Source organism: Dromiciops gliroides, chromosome 5, assembly GCF_019393635.1.
Source record: "Dromiciops gliroides isolate mDroGli1 chromosome 5, mDroGli1.pri, whole genome shotgun sequence".
NCBI classification, from domain to species: domain Eukaryota; kingdom Metazoa; phylum Chordata; class Mammalia; order Microbiotheria; family Microbiotheriidae; genus Dromiciops; species Dromiciops gliroides.
In genome coordinates, this window is record NC_057865.1 from 166,129,023 (window position 1) to 166,144,786 (window position 15,764).

At 33.7% G+C, this 15,764-nt stretch overlaps 1 protein-coding gene across 6 annotated transcripts in view; it reads left to right on the forward strand.

Moving 5' to 3' along the window:
- Positions 1-15,764, forward strand: part of UPF2 (UPF2 regulator of nonsense mediated mRNA decay) — a 201,291-nt gene that overhangs the window by 21,530 nt on the left and 163,997 nt on the right. For all 6 annotated transcript variants that reach the window (XM_043966392.1, XM_043966388.1, XM_043966394.1 and 3 more), the window contains exon 4: positions 4,932-5,092. In XM_043966392.1, coding sequence (XP_043822327.1) covers positions 4,932-5,092 — 161 coding nt within the window. The remainder of the gene's footprint in view (positions 1-4,931; positions 5,093-15,764) is intronic.

The window sequence follows — 15,764 nt, forward strand, 5'->3', positions numbered from 1 at the left end:
CTTATAGATATGCCCCTATCACCAAAGGGTTAAGTACTTAGTGGACACCAAGAAAATGTTTAAGTAAACGGGAAAACTTCTTTAAGATAATTTTTCCAACTGTTCTTGCTTCTCAAGTTTTTTGTTATGGCATACTTTATCAAATGTTCATTATAAAGTGTTAAAAGTGCATTTAAAAAATAAAACACAACACTCAGGACTGTGCACATTAGCTTTTAACTGGCTCTGGGGCGGGGTGGGTGCTTTGAAGTTGCTGCTTTTGAAGTTTGGTTTGCTTGTTGATGTTAATCAACTGGAGAGCTGGGATCTAGGAAATATGTGTGAGATGTGTAAATCTATAGAAAACTAGTTTTAATCTAGTACAAAAGGCAGAGTAAACATTAAAAACAAAAAAATTATCTGAAGTGTTAACTTTAATTATTTTGATAAATTTGGGAGTCATCTTGTTTCTGCTCATAACTAAAATACTCAGCTAATAGAATATATCCTGTCAAACTGGATGTGCCTGTTATATTCCTCCATAAAACAAGAATGTGAGAACTTGTGGAAGAAATAAAAGTTTCAGGTTGTTATAATGTAACACATTTGGTAGTTGCTGGTTTTTGATCATTGCTTTTTTAATCGCTGCCTTTCATTGGTTCCCTCCTTTGTAACAAAGAGTTAAGCAAAATGAATAAAACTATCCATCTGATAGAGCATGTAGTATTCTGTACCTATAGTCCTCCTCTCTACTGAGAGAAGGGAAATGTGTTTCAACATCTGTTTCTTAGGCCAAAATTAATCATTGGCAGTTAATCAGAGTTCTATTGTTTTCATTTGTTATTGTAATCTTTACATATATTGTTAATTTGGTTCAGTCCTGTGTCAGTTCATACAAGTCTACCTATGTATTCTTATGGTGAAATAGAATTCCATTACATTTATATATCCTGATTTGTTTGGATATTCTCCTTTGTAGTGTTCCAACTAAAATTCTAATGAACATTTAAGATATATTGGGATTTTTCTAAGCAGTCTAGACGATAACTGTGTAGCAGTACTTAAAAATAAGCTATATTAAATTTATTATTATAAGAAACTATAAATTTCTGGGATTGAGGCAAAATATTTTTTCAAATTAGAAGGGAGGTTTTTTATTATCTTTTAAATAATATCACCTATATTTCCCAAAAGTCTCGATTTCCTCCTCACGCAAGGAGCCATCTCTGATAATAAAGAATTAAAAAGAAAATGAAAAAAATCCCAATTCAACAAAATTAACCAAGACATTAAAAACGATAATGTTCTGTGCCCATAGTCCCCAACCTTTGCAAAAATGCAGGGGATAATTCCTTCTCATATCTCTTCTCTAGGGCCATACTTGGTCATTATAATCATGTAGAATCCAGTTTTGATTGTTGTGTTATTTTTTCCATTTACATTGTTGTAGTCATGTATATTTTTCATGCTTTCCTGGTTTTCAGTTGTTTGTGTAAGTCTTCCTATATTTATGTGTATTTATTATATTTATCATTTCTTGTAGTGAATTAATATTATATTATGTTCATTTACCATAACATTTAGTAATTTCCAATAAATAGGGTTTTTCATTCTAGTTCCTTGCTACTACAAAGTAAATGTTTTGGTAAAAGTGGTACCTTTTCATCATTGACTGCTTTGGGATATATGCTTAGTGTTGAGATCTTCTTTGGGTTTAAGGATTAACTACTAAGCAAAAGATTAGCTCTATCACACATTTTAAACACTGTCCTAAAATAAATGTTTTGTGTTAAAATATCATTACCTTTACTTAAATATTCAAACAGTGAAGGGATAAAATTTTGGGTAGCTTAAGAGGGTAGCAATTTAATTATGTATAGTTGAATAACCAATAAATCATACTATGAGTAAATTCTTTAACTGGTAAGATCATAATAATAATTCATAACTAACTTTACTAGCCTAGGTTTGAGAATGAAAGGAAATTAAAGTAATAACTTTATTGAGACCATTTTGAAAACTCCTGTGGTAAGAATCAGTTAAAACTTTAAAAATAAATTGCTTTTGGAAATGCTCAGTTATGAATCATAAATTACTTTTTTGCTTGATTAGCACCCCTCGAATATGTGCAATTAGGTCCAGCCACAGGCAAGTCTTAATCATCCGTACTCACTTGACAGTAATATTAGTTGGCCTTTGTATTATATGACTTTTTGGGACGGATTTTCTTTTGTATTGCTTATTAAAATTTGTATTTCTTGAGCTCACGCAAATTATTGATTAGATAATCCCTCAGAATTGTGTTGGATGATAACTGGGGGAAAGCCAGAAACTTAAACGCTTACTTGTATAAATTGAACACTTTCTGAATATCTTTTGTTCTTTTAGAGTAGCTGTGGCCTAGCTGTTCATCATTGTGACCATTTTGGAGATCAGCCTTTCTGATCTAAGCTAATCACGGTCCTGCAGGACTACCCATCTCTCACTAGCCCGTACCTGAAGCCTTTCCACCTTAGTATATGATGATGATATGCTACAAATTATGTAGCACCTATTATGTACTCACTTTGCTGAGCATTCTATAAATATTATCTTATTTGAACCTCAAAACCACCCTGAGAGAGAGGCGCTGTCCTTATACCCGTTTTACAGTTGAGGAAACTGAGGCAAAGAGAGGTTCAATCACTTGTCCAGGATCACATAGCTAGTAGTGTCTGAGGCTGTATTTGAACCTACTTTTTCCTTGATTCCAGACAGACTCCAGGCCCGGTGCTCTCCTGAGCTACCTAACTGCTAGAAGTTGTGCTTACTGTGTATTCTTTGAGAATTTAAGGCTCTTTCATGCCACAAATGAGACATGGGAGTAGGACTTCAGAGAAGGATGACAATCCATCTCATTTTTAAAAAAATAGATTCCAAGGATGCTATGTGATGTCTGTAACCAAAAAGGAAATCTAATCAAGCAAAAAAGTAGTAGGGATGGGGGAAGTTGTCTTCCCAGATCTCTTCTTTGGGGCTGTACTTGTTTTTTGTAATTTTGCAATAAAACTTTTTCTAAGTTTTTATTTTTTTAAAAAATATTTTATTTTTTAACGAAGATGTTTTCTTTTGGAGAAAATGAAAAATAAAACTCCTGTAAGATAAGCAGTCAAGCAAAATAAATTCGGCATTGACCATATTTTTTTTTTCCACAAGGCTCAATCTGTACTCTGTCTGTCACCTCTTAGTCAGGAGGAAGAAAGAAAGAAAGGAAACAAACATGTATTAAGTGCCTGCTGTGGTGTAGGTACTTTGCTAAGTGGTTTACAAATATGATCTCATGTTACCTCATCTTACAACAACTCTGAGAAATAGGTGCTATTAATATCTCTTTTTTATGGTTGAGGAAATTTGAGGCAGCCAGAAGTCTAGTGACTTGCCTAGGATTACACAGCTAGGGAGGTTTCTGAGGCCAAATTTGAATTCAAGTCTTCCTAATACCAGTCAATCAACTTTAAGTGTTTGGCACTATATCCACTGTGCCACCTAGAGGCTTCTCCTAGGTGGTAGGCATCATGTTTGATCATTGGTCCTCTGAAATTGTGGTTGGCTTTTGCAAAGGTCAGAATTCTTAATGTTTTCAAAGTTATTTTAACTATGTTTTTGTGTAAATTGTTTTGATCAGCCCTTAGTATAGTGTCTGGCACATATTAAGTGCTTAAAAATGCTTCTTGACCTACTCACTTCTCTAGGCATCATTTCATGTAAGTGTTCACGGTTTTTAAAAAAATTGTTCCCATTGTCACTTCTAACAGCACAGTAATATTATATTCTTAATGCCCATAAGACAGTGCCTTCTAACAGAGTCTGCACTTAACAGATCTTCCTTCTCTCCCCCCTCTCTTCCTTTATGATTACTTTGTTTTAATCAGTGACCTCCTTGGAGTTTAGGTTTCATAGTGGACATTTTAGTTACTTTATTTGCATAATTCCAAAGTATTTTCCAAAATGGCTATCCTAAATCACAGTTTCATCAACCATTCACCCACAATATGCTTATCTTCCTACAATCTCTCCAACATTGATTATTTTCATCTCTTATTATCTCTTCAGTTTGCTGGGCATGAGATGAAACCTAAAGGTTGTTTTCATTTGCATTTCTTTTAGTGAGTTGCAACATTCATAGGGTAATTAATACTTTAGAAGAATTTTCTGAGAACTTTGTTTTTATCTTTTGACCACTTATCTAATGAGGACTGGCTTTTGGAAGCCATTCATTTTTTTTTTTTTAAGTGAGGCGTTTGGGGTTAAGTGACTTGCCCAGGGTCACACAGCTAGTAAGTGTTAAGTAAGTGTCTGAGGCCGGATTTGAACTCAGGTACTCCTGACTCCAGGACTGGTGCTCTATCCACTGCACCACCTAGCTGCCCCAGCCGTTCATTATTTTATTTTTTTAAATTTTTTTTTGGTTCAGCCATTCATTATTAAAAATCAAATGTGATTAATCCACACATGGTTTAATTTGGAGTTGACTACAGTATAATTAAGATATGGAGTATTTCAAGGATACTACAGATTTAAATTACTATGGGTTTCCTCTAAAAGCTTTCATTTCTGAAGGGAATTTTCTGATGAAACTTGTTGAGTTCTTTTGGTAATGAAGTGTTTTCCTGTGACTTGATTATCAGAGTAGCACTTAGATGAACTAATCCTCTGTGGTTATTAAAATTGTTTATTTCGTTATTATTCTTAAGGAAATCACATTAAAGATAAAATGCTTTAGTTATATTTGAATAAAAAGTTTAATTTTAGGTTGTCTTAGAATACTCTTACCAATGTTTATGATACCTTATTTTTATGTCTGCATTTTGAATTGTCACAAAATAGTTTACATGTAAATTTCAGTTTTATGTAACTTTTTAGCCTAACAGATTTTGATGAGTTTATCAGACTCTTTCATTCTTTATTCATAGACGCATTCTACATTCTAAAGGGGAGCTGAGTGAAGATCGACATAAGCAGTATGAGGAATTTGCTATGTCTTATCAGAAATTACTGGCAAATTCTCAGTCCTTAGCAGACCTCTTGGATGAAAATATGCCTGATCTTCCTCAGGACAAACCAACACCAGAGGGTAAGCTATCATAGTAAACAAATTTTGACACTTAAAACAATTTATTGTTAACCTTTCTTTAGGATCAACAGTTGTTTATTGGCTAAGGGTTTTTGGTTTTTTGGGGGGCGGGGCAATGGGGGTTAAGTGACTTGCCCAGGGTCATGCAGCTAGTAAGTGTCAAGTGTCTGAGGCTGGATTTGAACTCAGGTCCTCCTGATTCCAGGGCCAGTGCTCTATCCACTGCACCACCTAGCTGCCCCCTGTTGGCTAAGTTTTTATCTATAAATGAAAATTACCCTAGTTTTCTCTTTTTCAGGGTTTTTTGCATAGTGAATAGTATTAAAAATCTGATATAGTTTAGACCCGACAATATGGTATAGTGGAAACTAAATTTACTTTGGGATTCAGGGATCTGGTTCTGGTTCTGTGCTTCATAACCTCAAATAATCTTTTCAGGCCTTATCTTCCTTATATGTAAAATAAAGGGATTGGACTAGTTCATTGATCTATCAGAATCTTTCTGGCTCTGAAATCCTACAATTATAAGTAAGAGTAAATTAACTTGAGACAGCTAGGTGGCGCAGTGGATAAAGCACCGTCCCTGGATTCAGGAGGACCTGAATTCAAATCCAGCCTCAAATACTTGACACTTACTAGCTGTGTGATCCTAGGCAAGTCACCTAGCCCTCATCTCCCCCTCCCCTCCTCAAAGAGTAAATTAACTTTATTCCATACAATTTCAGAAAGTTTAGAAATATAGACACATTCAGAGGTACACAATAATCTACTTAAAGTTTTGGTTAACTTCTCCAGCCCAACTTCCCTGTGTCTACCAATAACATATGGTATAGTAGTAGTGAGGAAAGCAGAATTTAAGAATGAGTCAGGAAATTTTGAATAAAAACGTTAAAGTAATGCATTTTTGTGACAATTTTTGAAGACAATTGTAAAACATGAATTCAGTCATTACATAGATACTTGAATATTCATGATGATTATCTTAATATTCCTCATTTAGATTAATAATAAGGTCCAAGTTACTACCATGAAGCCCTCATTAAAATGTTTGTGTTCTATAGCTAGGTTTAATATGTAATTTAACATTATCAAAAAATGTTTTAGAGCAGAGCTTCTTTAATATTTTCCACTTGTGACCCCTTTTCATCCAAGAAATTCTTATAGGACCCCAGGTATATAGGTATATAAAATATATAACCTATTATTTTTTTTAATTGAGGCAATTGGGGTTAAGTGACTTGCCCAGGGTCACACAGCTAGTAAGTGTTGTGTCTGAGGCTGGATTTGAACTCAGGTATTCCTGAATCCAGGGCCAGCGCTTTAGCCACTGTGCCATCTAGCTGCCCCCCAAATACATAACCTTTTACTGTTGTTTTTTTTTTTGGAGGGTTAAGTGACTTGCCCAGGGTTACACAGCTAGTAAGTGTCAAGTGCCTGTGGCCAGATTTAAACTCGGGTCCTCCTGAATCCAGGACCAGTGCTTTATCCACTGCACCACCTAGCTGCCCCCCTAACCTTTTACTGTTGCCAAATTTTTCACAACCCCCACATTCAGTTAGGTGTCCTCATATGGGGTCATGACCCACAGTTTAAAAGGCTAGGTTTTAGAGTGCTTCTGGTCATTTTGTGGTTGATGATTTCACTTTGATAAAAGGAAACCTCACAACAATTTCTCAAATTCATAATTGTCCTAAACTGAATTTAGGGCAACTAAATTTCTTTTAAACTGGGTCCCATTTCAGACTCTACTGTATTATAAGGGGTACTGTAATTTACATTGTCTTTGCTAATTTGGGTGGTGCCTGTGGAGTAGATAGATAGGCACACATATGAGCAATGTTATTGAGGTAGAATTGACAAGAGATGATTACTCAGTATATGAAAGTTGAATGAAAAATGTAAAAAATTATAGGTTTCCAGTATGAGAACTGACAGAATAATGGTCACAAAATATACTATATTTTTGACCTTATGTAATAATAAAATTTACTGAATTCATACAAAAGACTTGGCACTGGAAAATGGGTTGTAAATTCCAGTGGATTTAATAAAATATTCAGAAGACTAAGTGGAAAAGAAACTAGAAAATGAATTCTGGCAGGGCTATTCAGAGTAAGAGATCACAAATTGAGACTTCGAGGAGGTTTAAAAATTTCTTTCACACCAAAGTTTACATTTTCAATTTTATAAGTAGAAATATTTTCCCTTGTTTACATATAAGTTATTGATAAATCAGATCTATAGTTCACATAGTTGCCAAATGACCTTTTTAATAGATGTGTAAATAAAATAAAATAAAAAACTCAGGGCAGCTAGGTGGCACAGTGGATAAAGCACCGGTCCTGGATTCAGGAGACCTGAGTTCAAATTCGGCCTCAGACACTTGACACTTAACTAGCTGTGTGACCCTGGGCAAGTCACTTAACCCTCATTGCCCCGCCCCCCCAAATATATATATATCTATATAAAGATAAAATAATAAAGACATGTACTTTGCCATTCAGTTAATGTGCCTATAATCTTTTTTTTTTTTTAGTAAGGCAATTGGGGTTAAGTGACTTGCCCAGGGTCACACAGCTAGTAAGTGTTAAGTGTCTGAGGCTGGATTTGGACTCAGGTACTCCTGACTCCAGGGCTGGTGCTCTATCCACTGCGCCATCTAGATGCCCCTGTGCCTATAATCTTAAGCAGTTATTTCAAAAATTCATACTTTGCCATATGTATGCAACATTTATCCTTTCACTGATAGAGAATTATTATTGGCATTTTATTTTATCATTCACTATTTGTTTTATATCAGATATAGTAGGAGAACTTTCTAGTTTTAGTTTTTGTACAGAATGACCCCAAACCCAGAAATAAAAGAAGAGAACTTGAGTACTGTCCGTGGTGAAACATTTAAATTATACAAGATAAATATGATTGGTTAACTGTATAGAAGAAGGAGCACATTTGTTATGAGTTTCTGAAAGCTAAGCTGCATTAAAGGTAGGATGGAGCAATTTGGGGAAAGGAAAGAAGAGATAAAAGGGGGAAAACCGACAAAGGAAGAAGGAAATAGCAAAAATGTTTTTGCAAGTGACAGAGATGAGGATGAGAGTGGCAGGGAGACCTTATGACTGGTGAAAAGAGAAAAGAAGTTAGAAAAGAAAAAATCAAAATAATATAGCAGTTTAGGTGTATTTAGTAATATAGTAAGGTAAGTCTTTTATCTTTTAATAGTCTCTGAGAACTTTCTGGCACCATACTAGTAACATACTTATAGAATAGCACTGTAGTGTGATGCTACTTCCTACTGGGTAAACAACTCTATACACCTTAGCCCTTAAGGCTTCCCTTTATGACATAGTAAGGATTACTGAACAATGAATACTTAAATTAATGTGTAATAGGTAAAAATTAAAGTGTAATAAGTAGCTGACCTTGAACTGGTCAGGAAAGGGTAAATATAGTTAGTATTCTATATTTTAAGTCAGGAAGGCAGATATTATGTTTTAGAAAGATTATTATTCCAACAAACACCAAATAAAAATTTTTAAAGTTCAGTTTTTAACCATTAGGAAAATACCAATCCTTAACAGCTCATTCTCTGATCATTTCAGATAAATGGATGTTTGCTATATTAAATATATGATAGATATACTTTTAATATTTCTTTTTGTTCTAAAATTTTAAAAAATGTTCTGAACTTGACAAAATATCAACAAATGTGAATATTTCTATTTAAAAATAACAGGAAAATATAGTGTTCATGAAACTGAATCTCCTTGCACAGAGTTGTTTTGGTTTTTTAAAAGCATATACTAAACTTAGTACTCTAATTCCCTGAGCTGTACCACTTATCTATTTTGGGGGGGGTGTTGCTTTTAATTTTTTATTGATTTTAAACAAATACAAAACAAGAAAAAAATGGGCTATCTATCTCTTTACTATCTTGTCTTGCAGGGTTTTGTTGGTGATATATAAAAATCCTGATAATTTCGACTTGTCATATTCTCCTGAGAAAGCTTTAATCCTTAAATTCTCTCTTTAAATCCTTAATGAATAATATGTTTTGCTTGCATGGAGATTATGTTTTCTTTTATTCTTAATGCTTTTTACTTTTCTTCTTTCAGGTTGTCCTTCACTTCTGTGTATTTGCATTCCCAATCATTCTCTTTTGTTTCTTTTATGAGATTTGCTACCATGGATTCAAGTTTTCCTATTCTTCCAATTAGTTTTGCTGTGCAAGTTAGAAATTCTGTTTTCATATTTCTTTTCTTTTAAACCATTCATAAACTTCTCACTATGGTCCCATGCTCTTTTGGAAATCCACAGAGGGTCCTCTGCCTCATTAGGTGTTTATTTCATTTTCTTTTGTCTTACAGTATTTATTCATAGTTGGGAATATGGGAAGCCAGATGACCTTCTGTTATTAATATTGTCCCTGTTGGTTTATTTGCTTACGGTTGAGGTCTTTAGCTAAACTTCCTTCCTTCTAAGGACCTTTGGTAATTTCAGTCTTTTTCCTTATGTTTCCCTATTGCTCACTTCTTGACTTTGCCCTTTGATTGTAGTTTCCCTAGAGGCTTGGCCTCAGAACTATCTCATCTTCTTATGCTGGGTAATTTCTACTTCATCACCCTCAGTCTTTGCCCCAAGTGACTTCTAGAAGAATGGAACTGGCCCGAGTGGTATTCATTCCCTCTGTTGTACAGCCTGCCTCTGTTCTTGGTTCTCTGTTCCTGGTGCCTCTGTTTTTCACTTCTCTTAGTGATCCCTGTGCAGCAGAAAGCTCCTGTGTTGAGTTCTCTTGCAATGCTCTTTGTTGCCTCACGCAGCCCTCCATGAGAGTCATGGACAGTGGGATATTGTTTGCTGAGTGAGCATGTTAAGAGTTTAGGGATTAGACTTCTCCTGTGCTTATTGCATTTTTACCTTGTTAGGGTTCTTGATGTTAAGTACTATAGAGACAACTGGAATTGTTTTTCTCCCTTGCACATAATTTCCATTTTTTTGGAGAGATTTGAAAGATTGTAAGGTTTGGAGAACATGCATAGTCTTCTGATTCATTGGTCACATGACCTAGAAGTTTATCTTTTGTCTTCTGCCAATTTGCTGAGTGTAAGGTACAAAACAAGGCTTCTTTGGAGTTGCATTAATAATTTGGAGCATTCTTTCATAATCTTTTTTTTTTTCTGTTCCCTTGTTATCACAAATGAGTCCTACTTTTTGAAACAATCCTGTTGGTAGTAGTTTGTAGTTCTTCTTTTGAGAACTTTGTTCATGTCCTTTGATCACTTACCTTTTTGGGACTGACTTTATCTACACACATATATGTATAGCATTATCTGTTGGTTGTTAGGTTATGAATACCAAAACCTTATCTGAGAAATTTATTATAAAGATTTTTTTCTATTTGACGGCTTCCCTTATCCTAAATGCATTAATTTTGTTTGTCCAGAAGCTTTTCAGTTTAAGTATTATTTCTGTTTTACCCTTTATTTTCCTTTATTCCATGTTTTTAAGAGAACATCATCTCCTAGCTGTAACTAGAAATCTTTTTAAGAATAAGCTTTTATTGAACTTTTGTTTTTCACTTCATCATAGTTTTCCTCAGTATTCTCCCCTTCCCCATTACACATAACAAATAGCATTGTTTTTGAAGGAAAAATAAAAAGAAAGAAAGAGAAGAGGGAAAAAAAATCAACAAAACCAGTCAGTACATTGAAAGCATGTGCAGTATGTAACACCTGTGAAAGCATCTCCAAGCATGGAGTGGGATGGGTACTTCGTTTCATATCTCTTCTTTTGAGTTCTGCTTATACTTTATAATTTTGCAACATTTACTTTAATTTTTTTGTGCGTGGTGGTTCTTTCCATTTTCATTTTTGTAGTCATCACTTATGTTTTCTTGCTTCTGCTTACTTCACTTTGCCTTCGTTCATAAAGATCTTTCTATGATTCTCTGTATTCATCACATTCATTCTTTCTTCTAGCATCCTACTCCATTATATTCACATACCACATTTGTGTAGCCATTCCTCAGTTGGTGAACATGTACTTTGATTCTATGTCTTTGCTATCACAAAAAGTCATGCAATAAATATTTTGGCTTGTATGAGGACTTTCTTATCCACAGCCTCCTTGGGACATAAGCCTAGTAATAGACTCTCTGGGTCAAAAGGTATGGACATTTTAGGCCCTTTATTTATTTGTATAATTCTAAATTACTTTTCTAAAATCACTGTACCAATTCACAGCTCCATCAACAGTTCACTAATGTGCCCATCTTTTAAGAACCCCTCCTGGATTGATTATTACCATCTTTTGTCATCTTTACCAATTTACAGAGTGTGAGGTGAAACCTTAAGCTTGTTTTGATGTGCATTTTTTAAATTAATGATTTGGAGCTCATAGATTTCATGTAGATATTAATACTTTATGGTTTTTATTTTGAGAACTGTTCTATTATATGATTTTTTGAATAATATTTTCCCAATTACAAATAAAAACAATTTTTTTGAGTTCCAAATTCTTTCCTGTCTTCCTTTCCCTACCCCCTTCCTGAGATGGTAAGAAGTTTGATATTGGTTAAACATGTACAATGATCCAAACCATTATGGGTCACATAATAATTTTGAATTTAATGTGGAAATATAATGTAAGATATCGATCTGAACCTAATTTCTTCCCTACTGCTTTCCTATTTTCCTATCAGATAGGGATTTCTTTGCGAAGTAATTTATGTTTTCAGGTTTATTGAACACTGGATTTTTGAGTTTCCTTGTTTCTGATTCTTCCTTGTCTAGTCTCTTGCATTAACTTCCTTTATTTTTTAACCGATACCAAATGGTTTTGATGACTTCTTTTTTTTTTTCCCCCTTTTTTCTTTGCGGGGCAGTGAGGGTTAAGTGAGTTGCCCAGGGTGACACAGCTAGTAAGTGTCAAGTATCTGAGGTTGGATTTGAACTCAGGTCCTCCTGAATCCAGGGCCAATGCTTTTTATCTACTGTGCCACCTAGCTGCCCCAATGACTTCTTTATAATGTAGTTTGATATCTGGAAGTCCTAGTCCCCATTCATCCAAGTTAATTTTCGTTAAATTTTTTTTTTATCCTTTGTTTCTTAAAATGAATTTGTCATTTTATTTTATACCTTTGATAGTTTGACTGGTATGACATTTAAACTGTAAATTGACTTTAATATTATAATTTTAAATTGCATTTACACAGCTTTCACCTTTTTAAGTTCTTTATTTCATTAAGGAACACTTTGTAATTTAATAAGTATTTTGCCTTTTTTGGTAGTTTATTGCCTAATGTTTTCTTTTAAGTGGAATTTCTCTTGCCAATTTTGACTTCTTTAGAAATGCTATTGATTTTATTGCTGTCTTGAAGTGTACAACTTTGCTGAAACTATTTATTATGTCAGTATCTTTGCTGCTTCCCTAGGATTTTCTAAGTAAAACATCATGCCATTAGCAAATAATGATAGTTTTATCTCTTCTTTACTAACCTTAATGCCTTTAATTTACTTCTCATTATTGTTACTAGCATTTCCTGAACTCTATAAAAAAATACAGGGGAGGCTTTTTTGTCTTAAATCCTACACTTACTAAGAACCATTACATGTGATACTTGTGGTTCTAGGTAGATACTTTTTATGAACTGTAAAAAAGATTCCCCCTCCCCCAGCATAAATTGATACTGTTCTTTTTCTGCATCTCTTCAGAATCATGTACTTTGGGATGATTTTGTTTTTAATATGATTGTTTTAATTTCATTTTCTCCCTAGCATCAATTCAGCTTGGTTATAGTGAATGATTTTCTGGTGCTGTATTCTCTTTGACAGGATATTATTTAAAAATTTTGAATTGATATTCATTAATGAAATTGACCTATAATTCTCCTGTGCTTTATCCTTCCATGGTTTAAATATTAGGATGATATTTATATCATAAAAAGTCAGTAGTTGCTTTTTCCCCAATTTGGGGGACTACTTTTTATAGCATTGGTATTCTTTAAAATTTTCTTTAAAAATTTTTTTTTTAGGGAGGCAATTGGGGTTGTGACTTGCCCAGGGTCACACAGCTAGTAAGTGTTAAGTGTCTGAGGCTGCATTTGAACTCAGGTACTCCTGAATCCAGGGCCAGCACTCTATCCACTGAGCCACCTAGCTGCCCTGGTATTCTTTAAAATTTTAATGCAATTCTTCTGTAAATTCATCATGATGAAGAATTTTTTCCTTTGGTAATTCGTAGCTATTTCTATTTCTTTTTCTAAGATTGGATTATTTATGATCTCTGTTTAATCTTTTGTTTTTGTGTTCATGGCTTTGTTTAACATATCACGCTTAAGTATGTTCTGATAATTCTTTTTTATTTTTATTTCTTGTGGCTTAGTGATTGTACCTTGTTTGCAGTTTGTTCATTTTTCCCCTCCCCTTTTCTTTTTAATTGGATTGGCTGAAGTTTTATCAATATTTTTAATCTTTCCAAAGAACCAGCTTTTAGTGGTAATTATTTCTACAGTCTTTCTTTCCCCAACATATCTATTTCTCATCTGATATTCAATATCTCCTCTTTTTTGCTTATTTTGTGTCTTTTGGCTTTCTCATTTTAAAAAACAATAAAGATTCAGTTCATCAATCCTTTCTTTTTCAATTTTTTTTTTAAGGATGTAATTTTCCCTCTGAGGACTGCTTCAGCTGCATCCCAGAAAGGTTGATTTATCATTATCATTTTCTTTTATATAATTATTGTTTTATGATTTATTCTCTTGGACCACTCATTATTTAAGATTTTGTTGTTAAATTCACTTGAATCTGTGTCCCTTTTTGTTTGTGTCTCTTAATTGATATCTCTGTGCTCTATTACATGGTCATTTTAAAAGTTCTAAGTAGTTCTGAGAAATATATATATTCTTTAGAAGTCTTGTTTAGAAGATGCTATAAGTCTTTAACTCTAGTTTCTCCAACAATTGATTTGATTCTTTATTAAGCAGAAGTAAATAAAAGGCAAAGTGCTATATATAAAGAGAGAGGAACAAAAAAAATCCCAATTCAAGGAAAAAAAAACCAGTGTTAGAGATATAGGAAAACTTAACTTTTATAACTTTAAATCTAAATGGATTAAACAATCCAATAAAATGGGAAAAAATGACAGATTGGTTAAGAAAACATCATAATCTTTTGCTCACAAGACTCACCTAAAAAGCCATAGAAATACATAGAACCAAAATGAGAAACTTCAACAAAATTTATTCTAAAAAAGCAGGAGGTGTAATCATTCTTATTGGAAAAAGCAAAAATAAAAATATGTAACACAAAAAGAGATAAATGTGGAAACTACATTTGCAGAAAGGAACCATACAGACCACAAATCAATATTAGTATTAAATTTATATGCTCCAAATGCCTTAACATCTAAATAAATAAAGGAAAAATTAACTGAAATACAAAAAGATAGAGTAATACAATAATAGCCCAAGACTTTTTCCCCTCTTTCAATTTTCAATAAATCTGCAGAAAGAAACAAAATTGAAAATGTGGAATTGAACAGATTCCTGGAGAAATTAGCACTAAAAGATTTATAGCATCTTTTAAACAGGGTTTACTAAAGAATGTATATATTTCTTAGCACCACATCAAAGTTTTACAAAATAGGTGATGAATTAGGGCATAGAGATAAGTATAAAGAGGTACAAATAGTAAATACATCCTTTGCAGACTGTAATGCAATAAAGATAGTATTCTGTTCATAGATCACAGATAAAAGTCACTGACCCAAATTGAGACATAACACTGTGATCCTAAATAATGAGTGAGCCAAAGAAGAAATTATATAAATAATAATTTTGTGAAAGAAACTGATAATGATAAAATGCCAGCATTTCTAGGATGTAGTTAAAATAAAAATTTTGTCCCTTAAGACACATTAATAAAATAGAAAAGGAGGGCATTAATGAACTTTTTTTCTTTTTTTTTTGCGGGGCAATGAGGGTTAAGTGACTTTTCCAGGGTCACACAGCTAGTAAGTGTCAAGTGTCTTGAGGCCAGATTTGAAGTCAGGTCCTCCTGAATCCAGGACCAGTGCTTTATCCACTGGGCCACCTAGATGCCCCCATCCTGCTTGACTCTTAATTAACTACTCTTTTTTTTCCCCCCACATTTTAATTTTCTTTATTATTAAAAAAAACATATCCTTTTTATTTACTTTTTTGACTCTGTGCCTTCAACACCTTCACAACAATTTTCTGCTCCTCAATCAGGAAAGCACATGTGATCCTGTCATGGACACATTTAGCACACATGGAGCCACCATATGTCCTGCTGACATGCTTTTTGGTCTTTGATAGCCTCATAAGAACTTTAGGTCTCACTGCATGAACACCTTGAAGTCTTCCTGGGCACACACCATAGGCTTATTTTGGTGCTTTTCCAACTTTCTTAGTATAAAGGTAAACAATTCTGTTACCTGGGATTCGTGACAGCTGAGTTTTGTTGGAAGCTGTGTTGTAGAACAACCTATGGTGATATGTCAGACGCTGAACCATTTTTAATTTCTGTCGAGTCCGTCACCGGAAGAGATTAATTAACTACTCTTTTCTGAGAAATTTGATACAAAGACTGCTTCCCATTTGACTACTCTCTTTCCTAGATGCATTTATTTTATTTGTGCAGAAACGTTTTGA